Source organism: Gossypium hirsutum, chromosome D13, assembly GCF_007990345.1.
Source record: "Gossypium hirsutum isolate 1008001.06 chromosome D13, Gossypium_hirsutum_v2.1, whole genome shotgun sequence".
Classification (NCBI taxonomy): domain Eukaryota; kingdom Viridiplantae; phylum Streptophyta; class Magnoliopsida; order Malvales; family Malvaceae; genus Gossypium; species Gossypium hirsutum.
The window spans coordinates 52,816,717-52,835,767 of NC_053449.1; the positions used below are offsets into that span (position 1 = coordinate 52,816,717).

General features: G+C 32.2%; 2 protein-coding genes across 2 annotated transcripts; both read right to left on the reverse strand.

Annotated features, from left to right (window-relative positions):
• Positions 1-7,866: 7,866 nt before the first annotated feature.
• LOC107902340 (EP1-like glycoprotein 4) lies at positions 7,867-10,614 on the reverse strand. Its single transcript, XM_041109113.1, has one exon. The coding sequence runs from the start codon at positions 9,044-9,046 to the stop codon at positions 7,922-7,924; it is 1,125 nt and encodes a 374-aa protein (XP_040965047.1). The 5' UTR covers positions 9,047-10,614; the 3' UTR covers positions 7,867-7,921.
• Positions 10,615-16,960: 6,346 nt separating this feature from the next.
• On the reverse strand, positions 16,961-19,051 carry LOC107903837 (peptide-N4-(N-acetyl-beta-glucosaminyl)asparagine amidase A). The gene has a single exon (XM_016830008.2). It carries the CDS (start codon positions 18,930-18,932, stop codon positions 17,073-17,075), a length of 1,860 nt encoding a protein of 619 aa, XP_016685497.1. The 5' UTR covers positions 18,933-19,051; the 3' UTR covers positions 16,961-17,072.

A 19,051-nucleotide genomic window follows, 5' to 3' on the forward strand; every position in this document is an offset into this window, starting at 1 on the left:
GTTTCAAAATTGGCTTCAATGGTGTTCTCAAGGTAATTTTTGTGCTTTCCTTTGGTGGCTGCCTTTTTTTATCTTTTTGTTTCCCTATTTATATCCTTTTAAAGTGCTAAAAACCCTAAAAATCGTAACTTTCAACCGTCAATCCACATAATTCCCAATATCGACACACCCTGGACACACAGCCGTGTGAATCACCATGACCGCATGGATTGCTTGTGTGAAAATTTGCTTCATGTATATAGCTTCCAAAATGCTCCAATGTTATAATTTCACCGTTTTTCTCTTCTATTGCTCCCAAGCACCATATTAAGCATCAAAACATGAATATAAATGATTAGAAGTATATAATTTGTGAATAATACCACATAACCACCTAAAAATGCACTAAGAATGAGGCTAAAATATGTTACTTTTAACACTTATTAGTTTTTAATTTATTCAATTTGGTCCTTAATGTTTCAAAGTTAACTAACAAGCTTATTTAGCTTTACAATTTAGCCCTTATCATGATTTAAGCTTAATATCTATCAAATTCAATCCTAATTCATCAATTTCTCAACCATGACAACTTGTTAAAAACTTAATAATTGAACAAATTGATACATGGGCTAGCTAAATCTAGCTCTCATGATTCAATTTCCATAAAAAAATAAAGAAAAATGGCTTAGGGACTTGAATTGCTAGCCAAATGTGTAACAACTCATTTTTCAATGGTGTCAGAAATAGTGGTTTCGGGGCCACCAAATCTGACGAGTAAGTTCGTAAATATTATTATTTAATATTTATGAGTCAAATGTGATTTTTAAAAAGGTTTTTAATTTGATAATTTATGTTATATAAGTGATTTATTAAGTTCAACTGATTTTAGAAAATGAGGTATCGGGACCTTTTTCTTATAAACTGAGTCGTAAATATTTTTATAAATATTTACAGAGTGTCATTAAGGTGGTATTAAAGTTTAGTTAAGAAATTTCAACGTTTCGATAGTTAATTAATTAAAAAGGACCAAATTAAAAAAGTGCATTCCTAGGACTCCGTTCCCGTAAATCAAACTCGTAAATTTTTTTAATAAATATTTACTAAGCTAGTTGTGTAGTTAATTAGGTTTTGGTTAAGTGAAATTGCATGAATTAAGAGTAATTAGGTATAAGGATTAAATTGCATATAGGGTGAAAGTTGAATTATAGATTAAAGAAAAATTAAAGGGACTAAAGAAGCAATTATACCATTGTTCTTTAATGAGGCAGCATAAGGTAAGATATTTATAAATTTAATATATATTATAATAAAATAAGTTTACTTAATATTTAAGTGTATATATTATAATTAACTAATGTATAATAAAATAAAATAAGTAAATGAATAAAAAAAAGAAAGAAAAAGAAAAAGAGAAAGGGAAAGAAAGACGCAAGGCTTAGGGACTTTTGGGGTTCAAAGCTCAATTAATTAGTCAATTTAGTCTTTTTTCTTGTAATTTTTATGTTTTTGAAATCTCGGTGTTAAGTATTACCCGACCCATGTTGAAATTTTAGCATTGATTGAGTTTTTAAATGTTGCTAATGTTGAATTAATTTTAGTATTAAGGATTAAATTGATAGATTTTTAAGCTAGAAGTAAAAAAAAGATTAAATTGTAGAATAAATTGTAAATTTTAAGTAATAGGGACTAAATTGTAAAAATTTTGAAATTTAGGGATTTAAGTGAAATAGGGAGTTAAATTTAGTTTAAAGTGAAATTTGTATGAAAATATAAGATTAATTGTGAAGAATAAAAATTAGTCTCGGTTTAGGGACTAAATTGAAATTTGGGAAAATATTGAGTCAAAATTGAAATATTCAATATGAAGTTGAATTGTGTTATATTGATGAATTTTAATTGTTTTAATTCCGTAGCTAACGTTGTACCGGAATCCTTGACTAAAAAGGGGAAAGATAAAGTCGACGTCGAATAGCTCGGAATTCCCGGTTTGTATTTCTATAATTCGAACCTAGTTGTTAATTATTGTATTTTGATTTAATGTATATGGTAAGTGGTTGAGGTGAGTATTTGACATTTTGATTATTGAATTGATTAAAGTTTATTGCATCGGATTGAATTGATATATATATTATGAATATATGTGCAAATATGATAATTGGATATTGGTTATATTTGAAAAGTGAATTGGAACCCTATTAATTGTATCGGGTTGAGTCGAATATAAATGGCATGCTATAGGATAGGAAGAGTTCAGGGATTTCATCGACTTCGAGTCAATGAGGCATTGGGTGCCAAACTGATGTGTTGGTTGGATTCATGTATCCGTCCGAGTCCGAGTCGTGTTAATAGGGGTAAATAAATAATAAAGTTTTATAATTGATATTGAAATGGCATGGTATGAGAAATGGAATTGATATAGTGAATTGAAAATAGAATGTGAAATATGTTGTAAATACATGGAATACATGAGTTATATACTCATGAATTGAATATGGAATGCATAGTGTCATTGTTTAAATGATATGTGGAACAAATTATGGAAAGCTATTATATAGCAAGTGGTGAAAATTGAGTATGGTATATAATGATGTATTCATGAATTGAGTATTGCATGGCTAATGCCATTGTATGAATAAATGTGGTTTTAAATATTCAATTGTGCTTATAATTAATATGTGCATATTATATTGTCTTATCTTTAATTATTCGGATTATAGAATACCACTGAGTTTGAGATTGAGATTCAGTCTGATATGACATACGAAGAAGAACCGATCCAAGTTTTAGATCACGAGGTTAAAGAACTGAGAAATAAGAAAATTTCTTTAGTGAAAGTCTTATGGCATTGACATGGGGTTGAAGAAGCTACGTGGGAGCCCGAGGATGCTATGAGAGAGCAATATCCAAACCTATTCGCTGGTAAGATTTTTGGGGACGAAAATCCCTAAGGGGAGAGAGTTGTAACAACCCGATTTTAGCTAAATCGGAACAATAGTTTCAGAACCACAAATCCAAAGTCATAAAATTATTTTAATATTATTTCCAGTATTTACAGCATGTTATTTGATATGTGTGAAAATTTCGTGAGCTAATTTTATTGTTTAATTGCTCAATTTGAAAAAAAAGGACTTAATCGCGTAAAATGCAAAAGTTTCATTCTACTTATTAAAGGTATTAAATAGCTATGGAATATTAAATTAGAGGTCCTTATGTTGTAATTAGACCATAATTAAATTGAGTGGACATTAATGGGCATAATATCATGAAATTTGATGGTTTTTCATTAAGGTTAATTTAGTAAAATGATAAATAACATAAGTTAAATAAAACAAAGGCTAAAATTTGGTGTTCATCTTCTTCCTTAACCGAAAATAAGAGAGGAATACACCATTTTTGAGCTTTAAAAGGTTCAGCCATAGTTCCTTATGCATGGTATGTATTTTTTGCTCAGTTTTTGATGATTTCTATGTTTTTGTAATCGTTGCAACTCAATCTATCTAACCTGTACCTTTAATTTCAAAATTTTTAAAGATTTTGAGAGTTGCCATTGTTGAATATATGTGTTATTTAATGTTTAATGTTGAAATATGAAAGCTTGATGATAGTTTTACTTGTTTTGTAAAGTAATTTTTGACAAAAATGTCAAATAGGGATTAAATTGAGAAATGTGTAAATTGAGTGGTTGAAATGTGAAATAAATGCAAATTTTTGGCTGCTAGGGTCCTCTAATAAATTCGGCTAAGCATGGGTGTATTGAAATTTTGTGTAATTTGTGATTTTGTGAAATAGGGACTAAATTGAATAAATGTAAAACTTTAGGGGCTAAAGTGCAAAAATTTCCAAATAGATATGTTTTAATGAAATTGAATGAATAGGTGACTAAATGAGCTAAATTTGAATTCATATAGATCAAAAAAAGAAAGAAATTAGATTTAGATCGGGGGAAATCGAAAGTTGACGAGTAGTCGATTCGATCTGTTCATCGTATATACGAGGTAAGTCCATATGCAAATAAATACCTTTAAATTGATTTATATATGTTTATTTGTTATTGAATTGCTTTGGATGTTGAATATTTGAATACGAGAAAGTATCAACCGAATTACGACGTCCGAAATCTCCGTACGAACCATAGGAATAGTATAGGATACATATGTCATAACATTAGGATTCCGAGGTGTGATTTCGTGTAAGACCATGTCTGGGACATTGGCATCGTATATGATTTCGTGTAAAACCCTGTCTAGGATAGTGGCATCGATATATTATAACATGTAAGACCATATCTGGGATATGGCATTGTACGAGCTTTATGTACTATCCGAGTATCCCTATCAATTCCAAATGGTTCAACGGGTAATGTTGAGAAGTGGATGAATATGAGAATGAGTAATCAATTCAGGTATGTATGATGTTATATGAAAATTGAAAGGTTAAGGTAAGTGATGCTTATGAATCATTAACAAGTGAGTTAGATGAGGAACGTGATATTTATACATGTGATTAGCCATGATTTTTCATTGATGAGTTGGTTATATTTACTTTATGTATTATAAGTTTATTTGTATATGGCTTACTAAGCTTTTAAAGCTTACTGTGTTTATTTTTCACTATTTTATAGATTATCGAAGCTAGTTCGGACTCAGGGATCATCGGGAAACGTCATCACACTATCAATCATCTTGTTGGTACTTTTGAAGCTTTGTATATATGGTATATGGCATGTATAGGCTAATGAACTTTTGGTATGTTTTGAATTGTAATTCTAGCCATGTGAGTTGGCTTGGAAATGGTATATCTTGTGTGATGAATGGGGGCAATTCGATTTGTGTGATGATAAGATGTTGTCCAAATTGGTGCTTAATTGCTATCCATTTTTTGAGCATATTAATGTTGTCCAAATTGATGCTTAATTACTGTCTGTTTTTTAGTATATTAATGCTGTCCAAATTGGTGCTTAAATGCTGTCCATTTTTGTACAAATCAATGCTGTCCGAATGTTGTTACTGCTGTCCAAATATTTTTGAATTAATGATGTATAAATGTTTCCAAAACATGACATGTTTCCTATGATTACCTATTGTAAATGCTTGTTTAATTAGAGTATAAATGCTGCCCAAAACAAGGTAGGTTACCTATGTTTTGTCTTATTTTACATGCTTATTGTCCAAATGTGTTGTCATTTATGTGGTTTTATTTAACTAACTAAGCTGTTCAAATGTGTTGATTTTCACTGACCAGTTGTGATGCTGTTATGCTGCTATATTGTGTAATTTAGTTGCTAGCCAAATAGAGGAAAACTTATTGACTTAAATGTTATATGTTGCTGCTGTTTTTTGAATTAACTGCGAAATGGCAAGTGTTGCTCGAAAAAACAATAGGGATTGTCTGAATACTGAAATTTCGACATTTATCTTTTGATTATAATGTGTCTCACTGGGTTAGTATGGTTTGGTATGCGAATGTGCATAGGTTTATAAAATAGAATGATTAGTAATTTGTTAATGAAGTAAATGTATGCAAATGGATGTTTTGGCATATGCTCAGTATATAAAATGTAATGATATATGCTTGAATATATTTTAAGTATTCGAATGACATGAATTTGATGGTAATGAAATGGTTGAATTTCGAAGCATGATTTGAAAATGTGATTAAATAGACACAACTTTAAGATATTGTTATTTTGTCTAAAAATATTCAGAATTTATTTTCTAAGCATCAATTCAATTTTCTGGGAATAACAATTCTACTGGTTTTTATATAGAGGAATATTTACTTTTCTATTGAAAGTAAGAAATTTATTTCTGGTTTTGTGTTTGATTCTTGATTGTTCGAACCCACACTCGAAGCAATTCGTGGTATGAGAATAACAGAGAAGGTCATTCAGTTGAAAGTCAGAAAAGTCTAGGACCTGTTTCGCACAAAGCATAGGCACTTTTTGAGAAACATTTATTACTATAAATATAAAAAACTAGCTCTGTTTTCAAATTTTTAATTTTTCGCTGTGATAGAAAACAGTTTTTGAACTAGATTTTTTCCAACACTCCCCTATTTTCTTATTTTAACTATGATGTTTGAATCTCTCATTCATATACAATATAACTTTGACATTAAGTAATATACAATATAACTAGAAATCATTAAAACTTAACTATTGCAGTTACCCTTTTTAACACATTTTGCTTATAAACTTTACCAAGCATAATAAATGACATTTTAAGCATATACAAGAATACATATTCATACCATTTGCCAAGTTTATCAAATACAAATATTTCTACACTCAATATACCAATGTCCGACTTAATAACACATCAAAATACTTTAACCAAATGCCTATCAAATTATCTAAATCCTATATCAATCATCAATCTCATTAATCATGTTTAAGATGTAGGAAAATCATTGAGTACTTACAACCAAATTGACACCAAAACTCCACTTTTCTCTTCAATCTTGCACCTCTTTTCCTTCGCTACCACCTCTCTTCTCTATCCCTTTCTCTTCACAAAAGATCATAAATACACAAAATCAATTTTAAAACTCTAAAATACATGAACTTATACATAAGAAAAATGCAAATTTAACAAATACTCTCACCTTCCTCTACCCTTAACTATTCAAGACTTAAAACCTAGCTTTCTTCCTCACGTCCTCCAATTCAACCTTCTCTCTAATGAGTAATGCTGTCTAAGTAGTTTAGATGGAAGAATTTACCTAAGCTATATGGAAGTTTAAGGAATTGGTGCAAGGATTGTAGAAACTAATAAGCTTTCTCACTTTTCTTTCTCTTAGCTGAATGTGAAGGATGGAAAAAAACCTGAAGAATGTTCTTCTCTCACTTTTTTTCTCCACAAGTCTCCACTTACTTCAATCCAAAGGTCACCATTTCTTCTTATTAGTGGAGATCAAATGCGAAGAATTAACCTCTGAAATTAATCAGTTTCCAGTAACACAAAATCTAATATATTAATCTATGAAATGTTCTACATTTACCCTATGGCTAGAATGGATTCAGTCCCTTATAAGTCCTCCAACATTTTATTAGAGCAAGGAGCTAATCTCACATTTAAACCCTCATACTTTGTTTCAATCACAAACTAGTCCAAACCCTAACTTCAGATTCTCATTTCTCTCTAGTTTAATGATCTATCCAAAATCCTAAGATACAAAAAATATATTTCATATTTTTGAAGTAGTGCTATTATGGACGCCAAAATTTGAACGAAGTCGCAGAGAAAACTTCGATTTTGATGGGAGTGTGTTTTTGGGAAAGTGAACGTTGGAGAAACATAATGGACTGAGATCGTTTGCATGTTTTATTTCATTATTTCTTTCATATTCCCGAACGTTATGTATTTTTAATTTTGTTTTTCATATAAGCAAAAGTTTACTTTTAAAAAAAGCAATCCAAACAACATTAAAATAAGATAAAGGGATTTATTAAGTAATGGTGGGTTCTCCTCTTTCATTTGGTATCATATAATTATCTGAATCTTTATACAAGTTGGGTCATTTAATAAATGAAACTAATATTGTCTTTTGAAGTGCATGAAAAGCCAGCCAGCTAGCTCACTCTAGACTTGTTAGACTGCTCTTTCTTGAGTCATGTTTTTTAGATGGCACACAATCTTTTATTTTTAATTATTTCGAAACGCAAGAACGAGAAAAAAAATTCTAGATCCAAAAACTATAAATTCTTATATTAAATTATATAGCTTTCTTATTATATGCTTACCAAAATTTAATTAATTTTTTAGGTCAGTTCTCTCACTGATTTAAGCTACTTGATTCTAAAATTAAATTCAGCAAAATGTAAGATTTATAGTATAGATTATAGCTCTTTGAAAATAAAAACACACCATATTTTATTGGACACACAAATAAGCTACAAATATGATCCCATTTTTGGATTAACTTTATTGGATCCAAGATAATGCTAATGTTTTTTTTTTAAAAAGAAACTAATCCCAGCTTTATCATATTTTGGAGCCTTGATGTAAGCCACATGGGTTGAATTTGCAACTCGTGTTAGGGCTTTGAGATCATAAGCCATCCAACACCTTGACGTTTCCTGGTTGTAAAAGTAACCCATGCACTTGCAATCCTTTGTACATTTATTGCCACATTCATCCTGTTTGATGGCATTTCCTCTTGTGTAAGTAGTCATAAAGTGATCCACCCCATTCAGCTTGTAATAATTGAAATCCTTCTCGTTACAACTAGATAATTTCTTGACATCGCAATCTTTACTCCAACCCAACAGCCCATTTGGCGATGGGCAAGCCACGCATTGACTGTCCTCACAAAGCCCGAATTTCCCACACCGTTCAGGCAATTGGCACTCACTACCCCAGAATGAATCTCTGGAGAAAAGAGTGAAGGTTACCTCCCATGCACTGTCAAATACAGGGTCATAGTAAGTGTAAACCTTAAGGTTTCCATCCATTCCGAGTCGGAGAAACGATAACGTGTTGTTGTAGTTCGGTCTTCCGATCCGTAAAGTCCCTCCGGTAGAAGAATTAGCTACTTGATACTCTAGATTTAGCCCATAGGCAGTACCCTCATCATCTTCCGAGGTGGAATTGAATTTTACATATTCTAAGGGACCCTTTCTGACATTTACCCAAAACTCATGATTGAAATAAAGAATTGGCCGAGGGGTATTTGAGGCCTTATAGTACAAAACTAATGCTTTGGATTCCATGACCAGGCTATAAGGACCGTCCGAGTTGTTCATAGCAGAGGCCCGACTCACAAGCTTGGTTGCACCACCAAGGCGAAGAGACTGGCCTGCTAATAGGGTATCGGTAGGATAATCAAAACTTTGCCAAATAAAATTACCTTTGGAATCATGAAGCACCATGTTCCCATTAGGAAGTACTTTGAACCCTGTCACGCCTTTGTTAGCCGTGTTGGTTTGCCAAGCAATCCGACCATCTACATCGGCCAAGACAAGGTTTCCATCACTTCCGAATGTCAACGTGGCGTTTTCCCGAACTGGGTTCCCGCGGTTAGCTTCCCAAACCCACCGGAACAACGACTCGGATCGCGTAAGCCCCATACGCAAGGCTAGGGCAGGGATTTAAATTGCGGTCGCGGTCGCGTTTTCGGTCGCGTCGCATTTGTCGCGGTCGCGGACATAACGGACGCTATTGCGGTCACTGCGGGTATCGCGATCGTGATTTTTTTTCAAATTCGCACAACTTATTGTAAAACATAGTAATTATAATTATAATTATAAAAATTCACTTTTAATGATTTTAGAATGTTTTCTAGCACTTATAAATCTTTATTAATATGATATGAGAACACAACTTTATATATGAAGTCCATGTCATATTAAAAATTGTGTCCAGAAATTTATATATATATATTTAAATTTAATAAAGAAATTTTCAAATAATTATTTTAAGACAAATTTTAACAATGGATAGGTGGATAAAAGCACAATTTACATGCCTATTTTCTAGTGGCTAAAATGGACGGTGGCTGCCCCTAATTAATGAGTAAAACAAGAGTCAAAGAAGAAACAAAACAGAGCAGCATGCCAATTGCCAATAAAGCCACAAACAAAAACAAAAACAGAAAAATTAAAAGAAAATGAAACGATTCTTTCTATTCCCTAACCCTAACCAGTAGCCTCCAAGGCTCCAAGCCTCCAACTCATCAGACTATCAACAAAAATGGCCGAATCTCTACTGCTGTTGAAACTTGAAAGTGTGAAAAACCAGGTAAAGGAATACTGGCTTAGAACTTAGAAGGGCTGAGAAAGAACTGGAAGAAACCTAGAAGTACTTCGAAGAGGAAATAGATGGGTTTGCTTTTCAGATTCAAGTCCTCGGCAGTTGGCTCGGCTCCTTGCTTTCATCTGCTGCTTGTTGTTTGCCCATATATAAGAAACAGAATTTCATATTTCTTTTTCTATTGGTTTTGAGTTTTGATTACTTTTTTTGTTTCTTTGACTTCTTTTTACTTTTTTTTATTGAAAGCTCTCTGATTTTGCACTTTGCAGGTGGGGGAATATATTCCCTTTTGTTTTTCACTGTTTCTGTCGATTTTTGTTTGAGGGGATGACTTTTTTTTTAAAATTTACTGTAACGGAAAATAACGGGAATAGCGGCCCGTTATTGCCGCAATTGGCCGTTACCCGTTAAGTTGCGGCCGCGACCCACCGCTATTGGCGTGACTCCGCTTCACACCGCTATTTTCAGCAAAAGCGGTTTCGGACGGTGCCGCTACCGCTATATAACGGCCGCTATTCTGATATCGTCCCACCCGCTAGGGTATATGCATTGGGGGTGGTGTTGTAGAAGCAAAGTTGGAATGGGGCACTGAATGGTGGTAAAGCTCGATAGTTACCATCGTACTCTATGATATAAGGTCCTAATTCACCTTCATTGACGTATTGAAATGTCTCAGAAGGTGGAACCGTAGCCTTAGCAATGAAAAAGACTGTAAACAAAAAGAGGTATATCAACCGCATTGTTGTGAAAGCAAAATGGAAAGAGAATTGAAAAGCTTTGAGTTGCTTAGAGATCTGTGTGGAAGCAATGACCTGAAGGGGTTTATAATGATCCATAGGAATTTTGAAAAGAAAAAGAGGGTCAGTGTAATATTCATATTATAATTTGCTCTTTTCTTATTTGCCAAAATAGTCTATATAGATATTGCTTTTCTATCTTTCGATCGAAAGTTGCACATGCGTGATGCAATCTGATAACGTGTATACTTTAACTATCGGTAAATGTATACATGAGTTATATTATAGAGTTCCCTTATACTAGCCTAGAATTTAGGCTTTAGCAGGTTGAAGATGATGATAGTCTGATCCCATAACCAACCAAGAGCAGGTTTTTTACTCAAATAATATAAATTAATAATTAATTATGAAAAGGGTATAAAAAACATATTAATTACGGAAATAAGTATTTGTTACAGTAATCTGACGGTGTCGCTTGACATATTGGTGATACTGGATTGAAATGTGATGATTTAAAATATTTAGGGACTTGATATGAAATTTTACCATTTTAATTGGCAGAGGCAAAAAAGGCATTAAGGTGCTGCCTAAAGTGCGGCGGCACCAAACATTAGAAAGGGTAAATTACTTCATAAATCACCTTGTTTATTATTTTCTTTTATTCTCTTTTTAACATAAAAAATAAAGAGGCATCTTATCAATTAGTCCAAAAAGTATTTTTGTAAAAAAGTTAATTCCAATGGGAAATAATTTTTTTGTTCAAAAAATGTCTGACATAACAGTTAACGATATTCATAGTATTTTTTTTCACTCGCATTATATTTGAAAACTATAAATTTATCTAATAATTATAATTTATAAATAATAAGATTTTTCTAAAACTTTTATAATTATAATCTTATATCATGTCCATAAATTAAATTGATAATAAAACTATAATTATTTTTTGAAAATTAAATAAAATTTATATCCAATTGAAATCGACTGTTTTTATAAAAATACTTTTTGGTAGAAATTTTTTTTGGACTAATTGGTAAGAGGCCTATCTATTTTTTATGTTAAAAGGGAATAAAAGAAAATAATAAATAAAGGAGATTTATGAGGCAATTTACCCTTTTGAAAGCTTGGTGCCGCCACATTGTTAAGGCCGCACCTTAAAGCCTTTTTTTAGCTACCAATAAAAACGGTAAATTTACATATCAGGCCGCTAAATATTTTAGGTCATCACATTTTAGTCTGGTGTCGCCAATATGTCAGATGGCTTCGTCAGAACACTGTAGCAAATGCCTATTTTCATAATTAATCTATTTTCCATATCTTTTTTGTAATTAGTTATTTTTTTATATTATTTAGGTAGAAAACCCCGGAGGATCTAAGTGTATTCCTATCAAGGAGATATGCCCCAACCAATAATCCATGAGTCCCCGCGAACTACCTCGGAAATTGATTTTTGGTACATTAGCAAATTCAGGTTATTTTACCAAAATGACCCAAAATAATTAAATATTTACAAGAATGATCCATATTCAAAAACATTAACGGAAATGACCTGAAAGGAACAGTTCATGGAGTGTCGACAACCCCATGACTGGCACCCATGCTAGAAAGGATTAAAAAAATAATTTTTTTGTGCTGCTAGTGTAAGCCGGCATCCATGTGTATTTTTCTCACTCGTATTTTGTACAATACATCTTGTACCTGGTTTTAAAAAAATTAGTTTTTTGGTACTGTGTAGCAGGTGGCCAACACCCATTTTCAAAAATTTTTAAATTTTTTGGTGCCGATACTAAGGTGGCTGACACCTTTTTCAATAAAAAATATTTTTTCTTGATCCCGTGAACTCATCGGCCGGCTACAGTACAAAAAGAAAAAAAAACATTACTTTAATAGGTGTCGGCGTTGAAATGGTCAACACCGGTTTAAAATTTAAAAAATATAGATTGAGGAGGAAGAGAGTTGTACTCCGGTACTGTCATTTGGCCTGAGGGACGTCGGCGATGACTAACTTCATAGTGGAGTGAAAGCGGCGACTAGGACAAATGGAGAAGGAAAAAGAAGTGTAAAGAGACTAGGGCAAATAGAGAAAAAAGAAGAGGAGTAAAGAGTGAAAAATAAAAAATAAAAATGATATACATGCTTGAAATTAAATTGAAAGGAAAGAGGTGATTTTGATTGGGGAGCAGGAGCGGTGAATGAAAAAGAAAATTAGGATGACGAGAAATTTGGATTTCCTTTTAGAAAGATATATTTCCAAATTAATTAAAGGAAAATAACAAATTTATTAACATGGGCACTAATAGTTGCTTTGCTTTAGAACCAACAGTCAACCTGCAATTTCTCACTGTATATTTAGTCTAACCCACAGACGAGTAAATCAATAATTAAATCAATGAAATGGTTGTACCTTATGGTTCTTAAAGAGCATGTACAAACTTATAGATATCCTAAGTAAAGATTTCCTTTGTCAAGGTATAAAACCTTAAAATTAAATACTCAAAATCCAAAATTTTATATTTACCAATTGAGTTGGCATAATGTGCAGGAGATTTAAAAACTGAAAAGGAGGGTGAATGTTATATAATGTATAAAACTATTCATAATTTCTCTCTAAATCTATAAATAAGAAAATAATGTGTTTCAGTATACTCAAATTTACGTCTTTTTATATTAACAACAATATTTATACCAATAAAAAAATGATTAATATTATATTTTGCTTTTATCACTTTGTTTTCTTAAACAATGTCTTATATCCACCTTAATTCATGATTGTTTTTGGTACATCATCACCTTAATCCATTATAATTTATTAGTTATTTAACTTTCCACTTTCCTTAAATTTCACACCATATTATTCTTTCTTTTGGTATTTTTTTTTTAATTTAAAATAAGTATCACATGCAAACATTTGCATATGACACATCTACTATCTTTACTGTCGGGGAATATATAAATGAAAATACTATAAGTATATTAAACCCATTAAAAAATTGAGTTACATATAGAGTTTGATAATCTTATCTATACTTTATTTTAAACTTTTAACTTGTTAGTAAATAAATTATATTAATATAAAATATTTTAATATTATTATTGATAAAATTTGAACTTAGGGTACGTATATACCAAATTTTTAATTTTATTATTTTCATCAATATAATATTTAATTTTTATATTATTTTTTAATGAGTATATGTTACTTATTTTTTTTTCATACATATCGCGTGTCATAAATTTCATACAAGGAGTTTGATAATATGTAGATATGAATTCAAAATAGGGTTAATATTATACTAGATTATGATACCTTCTGAGTGAAAAATAAAATTATGTAATAAATATATTTATAAAAAATTATATAAAAATAAATGAGATTTTAAAAGATAGAGATGTTGAAACACTTGGTGTTTTGAGTTCAAATCTCATAATGTAGATTTTTATTTTTTAACACAAATGACATAAAAAGATAAAATATCCTCAAAATGATACAACTTATCTTGTAAGGTACTGATAGAATTATTATCCGAGTGTCTCGTGATATCAACTCAATTAAAGCCTTTAATGGTAGAGTATAATTTATATTTTGTTCTTTTTTATGCCAAAATAGGGAGTTGCTACCTGTGATGCAGTATGATAGGGAGGGTCAGGCTATAGCTCGATAAATTGTGCAGTACACTCTATTTGTTCGGTTCTTCATTTTCTTATAAAAGAAAGTAGGGATGTAGCTGAATTGAACTGAGCTCAAATATTAGTAAGTTTCAGTTTAAGCTTAACTAAAAATTTCAAGTTTGATATTTGATTTGAGCTCGATAAAATATCTATTTTTTTAAATCGAGTTTGACTCAAGATATAATTAAGCTACTCGAACTCATGTTTGTTTGTCAATTTGCATACTCAAACTCAATTAAACTCGAAGGGTTAATAATATATATTAAGAGCAATAACAATAATATAAATTCATTTAAAATATATATTAAAGTGAAAATTTTAATAAGACTTATGAATCGTTTGAGTCGAATATTATTGAGCTCAAATTTAACTCGATCAATAACTCGAGTTGCTTGAGCTCAAACTAAACCTAATAATTACCGAATCAAAATCAAACCTTGTTTCATGCTCGAATAATTTACAAACATCTACAGTAGTAAATATTAATCTTTCTATCCAAACTTGCACATGCATGATGCAACTTGTATACCATCATCATAATGACGTATATATTTAATTACTACTTTTGTCCGTGCATACATAAACCCGTTCAAAGTTGGATAACATTTAAATATCAAAATCTGATGCAAATAATTTGATAAATATAAAAATTACATGTGTTCATTTAATAAATTTATTCTTTTATATTTTTCCTAAAACTCCATTTCCAATTTTTTTAAACTAAAAAAAAAATTGATTGGCATAAAGACTGATTTAATAAATATCGATTAATGCTTCAAAAGCATTGTAATACTTTACAAGTTGCAGGGGTTTTTTATTGAAATATTTTATTCAATTTGTTGGCATCGATGTAAAAGGAACCCATTTGCCAACTTTATATATTTTTTGTTTTCTCTAATGTCTCGATAGGTTCGAATATCATATAATTATACAGTATAAAACATCACATCATATGATGGTATTATTAGATCAAAAAGAGGGGAAAAGAAAATGGATTCCAGCTGATTCACATTATTCTGCCTGTAAACTTTGCTATATTGCCTGATTCGTAATACTACATTATGTAACCCACATGGGAAGTGTTGGTTTTCAACTCATTAGAAACCCAACATCTGGATGTTTCATCCAAACACTTACAATTCAATGTGCATTTCTTCCCACAATCACTCTCTTTCGTGGGCCCTTGTCCTTCATTGTATTGGCTCATGAAATGGTTCACTCCTTCAAGCTTGCAATAGCTGAAATCATTAGGCCTACATGAGGTCACCTTCTTGGATTGACAATTCTTGTTCCAACCCAATAATCCCTTTGGTGTTGGGCAAGCAACACATTGGTTATCTTCACAAAGCCCGAAGTTCCCCATATTGAGTCCCTAGAGAAGAGAGTGAATGTCTCTTCCCATGCTCTTGAGTCAACCTTGTCATTGTAGGTAAAAATCCTAATACCAAGCCGGAGAATCGACAACGTGCTGCCAAGCTAATATGAGATTCCCGGTGCCTAGGACAATGTTATAAGCAAAACTGTCATTTAGTGACAAGCAGTGACATGTGGTATGGCAGTTATCTTATATTGATATGGAGGGATTACCTCAAATAAAATGGGTATGAATTTTTAACAAAATAAATGGATACAATTTTTAACAAACGGTGTAATTGATGGAATTATTTGTGGAGTGACTAATTCGATCCACCAGTAGTTGACATGGTATTACTTAATATTAAAAATAGATGAAACTTTTAACAAAATGATCAATTTAATCTTTAATCTAATAATCAATTTACTTTAATCTAACATATATGAATTAATTTATTAACTTTTTTAATACAATCTAATTTCTAATAGACTATCTCCAAATTACTTTTACCAATAATAATAAACATAGTTTGGACTGACCCGGATCAAGTGGCGATAAACTCCTCTAATTTGTGCTTTTCTATTTGGCAGTGAAAGATTTGAGGGTTTTGTGTGTGTGTGGAATATTACTAAAATTATCAGCAGAAATGCAGTAAATTGAAGATAAAATGGGACAGACACATTCAATGCGATGTACCCCTAGCTTCTGTAGCATATGGTGAGAAAAAAATGAAAATTCTTTCCACCGCATCTATGCTCCATTTCCTTAAATTCATAGTGGATCCAAGATTATTCAAACCATTCTTGATTTAAGTTTGGATTACTGGATTTAATATTACTATTATTTCTTGTCATATTGATTTTTAAAACTTAAAAGTCAATCAATTTAATTTTGACTTATGTGAAGTTATTTTTATTTTTATGTATCAATCGAGTTAATCCGAGGTTTTGGATAAATTAATAATATATATACACATATCTATAACATGAATTTATATTTTAATTCCAATATTTGATTGAGCTGGTGTGTAGGAAATAAATACAGATATGAGTAAATCTTATTTGATCCAATTACAGGAAATTTTTTTTACTATAATGCCTATATTAGCAACACTTGTAATATCATACATTAAACAACCACTGCAAACAACATAAATTGGCCTAAAACCATACCTCCAATAATGAACTAGAGATCGAACAACCTCGAATGTTACAAATGCAGTAAACATACTGTGAATATGTTAGGCCTTCAATCATTTTGCATAATCTTGCATTTCCACAAGTATTGCCCCTTACTCTTTATGCATTAAACCAGACTATTGGATTTGCAAACATAAATGATCCATGATATAAACTGATCTATGGTACAAGTTAAGAAATATATTATTAAAGCTTAGTTTTAAGATGATCAGTCAAACTGAAATCCAGTTAAAAGAACATTCAACCGCAAAAAATCAATAGAGAGAAGATGCATACCTACAAATTGATCCATAATTTAAAAGAAAACGGAGACACTTAACAATTTATTTGTTGTATCTGTACGTGGGAATCTCAAAAGATCTAATTAACTACTCCACATGTCCAATTACAGGTTTCCATTCGGATTAGTTACATGAGATGTGAGAAAAGCTCTTCGAGCTGGAAAAGGCCACCATCTGCTAAGACTGTATCTGAAATGGGATTTTGCTCTTTCGTCGCATGTGTTCCGTACTTCATCATAAAGAATGGTGTAGTTTGAGCTGCTAATGTTCCTAGAATAGCAAAAATTACCATCTTCATAATTGTATGATTGTTGGGTGCTTGCCACTCCACTGACAACCAAGTTGTCTTTTACAACCATAGCACCCTTTCCTTTCTGCAAATTCCGGAGTGAACTGCTAGGTGAACCAGCATCAGCATCGTTAAACTTCTTCTCATCAAATTCCAGAGTGACATTAGATACAGAGAATGTAGTTCTGTTTCCTTGATCGATATCGTCAGAGTATAAGTAGAAAAGAAACCTCTTGAGTGATTTCTTCGATACAGCGTTAGGAGCCGGGATGTCTGCATAAACGCTGTCATTAAAATGGATTGTCTGGTTTATGATCTGCAGATTCCCATTTATCACCATGGAGTTACTATAACTTAAATCTTGAATGGATTTGGTTGTCACAATCCCATAACTAGACTTAACCCATCCTGTCGAGGATATGAACCTAGTCGTATTCGTGATGAATGTTCCATTTAAACCCTTGAAATCTACCACAGAAGTCACACTAAGAGGAACAATGTCATACTGCAAAAGCTTCCCTTCGGTCTTTGCGCTCTTACTATCTATCCATAGATGCAAATTGGCATCAATATACCACACATTCAAAGCATTTGTAACACTAAAGCTTAGCTTATGGGGTTTCCCATTCAACAGATTCCCCAAAAATGGGGTAATTTCAATATCATAAGTAGGGAGATCAAATGAACCAATGGCACTAACGGGTCTCCACAGGAGAGGATTGATTCCACCGGTGTAAACCACAGTAAAAGGCCAAACAGCACCAATAACTTCACCATCCAAACTAACCACAACTTCCCTAAAAGGTCCATTCCCTGCACCATCCGTAAGATTATTGGCAGCAATATACTCATTCGGAAGATTTCCATACCAGAACTCATCATTCTCATGAAAAGACACATATACTTCCAATACAGCCCTATAAACATTCTGAGGAATTACAAATTCCTTCACTTTGACATCAGTGGCATTCTCAATCTCATACCACAAACCATCATTCAGCGGCATATCCCGGGAAAAGGGTATAATCAAATCAGCCTTAGAATCAACCTCAGATCCAAAATCCCCCCACTTTTCCTTAGAAAGAACCGGTTTTTCCACAGCAGGGTAAAAATAAAGAGTTACATTGACATGGTAAACACCAGTATAAGTTTTATCAACAATATTGCCTAAATAAACAGCAAAAGTTTGAGTGTCGTTGGATAAAAGCAATGAAGAATACCTGGTAATATCCTTTTTGACACTCCAGAAAATCCCATTAGGTCTAGGTTCAGCTGTGCAGCTCCTGAGAAGTTCAACTCCAGATAACCAAACCCCAAAGATTCTATCAAATTGTCGGCCTTTACAGGTAGCATTCCATTCCAGGACAATCTTGGAAAATTCCTGGAAAGGGCAATCAGATGGGAAGTTATAATCAGCCAAAACAGGAGGTTTCCCATAAGTGAAGCCGAAGTCATGTTGTAAAACAGTGAGGGAACAAGGCCTGGTGGCGGGGAGATTGATGGGTTTGGTGACTTCAAAAAAGAGAGTCGGTGAGATGGTTTCATTGGCTGACGATTGGGAGAAAAGGGATGATTTGAAAGTCTTGGAGTGGTGGAGATTGGCTTGGCCGAAGAGAGGGTCAAGAAATAGAAGGGGAAGAAGGTAGAGCAAAGGGTTTAAAAAGAAAGAAGCCATGGATAGTTTAGTTTTGGAGGAGAGTTCTAAAGCTTCTTCAGCTTCATATAGATTCACAGAATCCAAGGCCTTCCCAAGATTCTTTTTTTTATTAGTTTTTGTTTGGTAATTCAGCAGAG

What these genes read in the sequence shown, in the direction of transcription:
- LOC107902340 (XM_041109113.1), bottom strand. Translation starts at nt 9,046, where the DNA reads ATGGGGCTTACGCGATCCGAGTCGTTGTTCCGGTGGGTTTGGGAAGCT.
- LOC107903837 (XM_016830008.2), bottom strand. Translation starts at nt 18,932, where the DNA reads ATGGCTTCTTTCTTTTTAAACCCTTTGCTCTACCTTCTTCCCCTTCTA.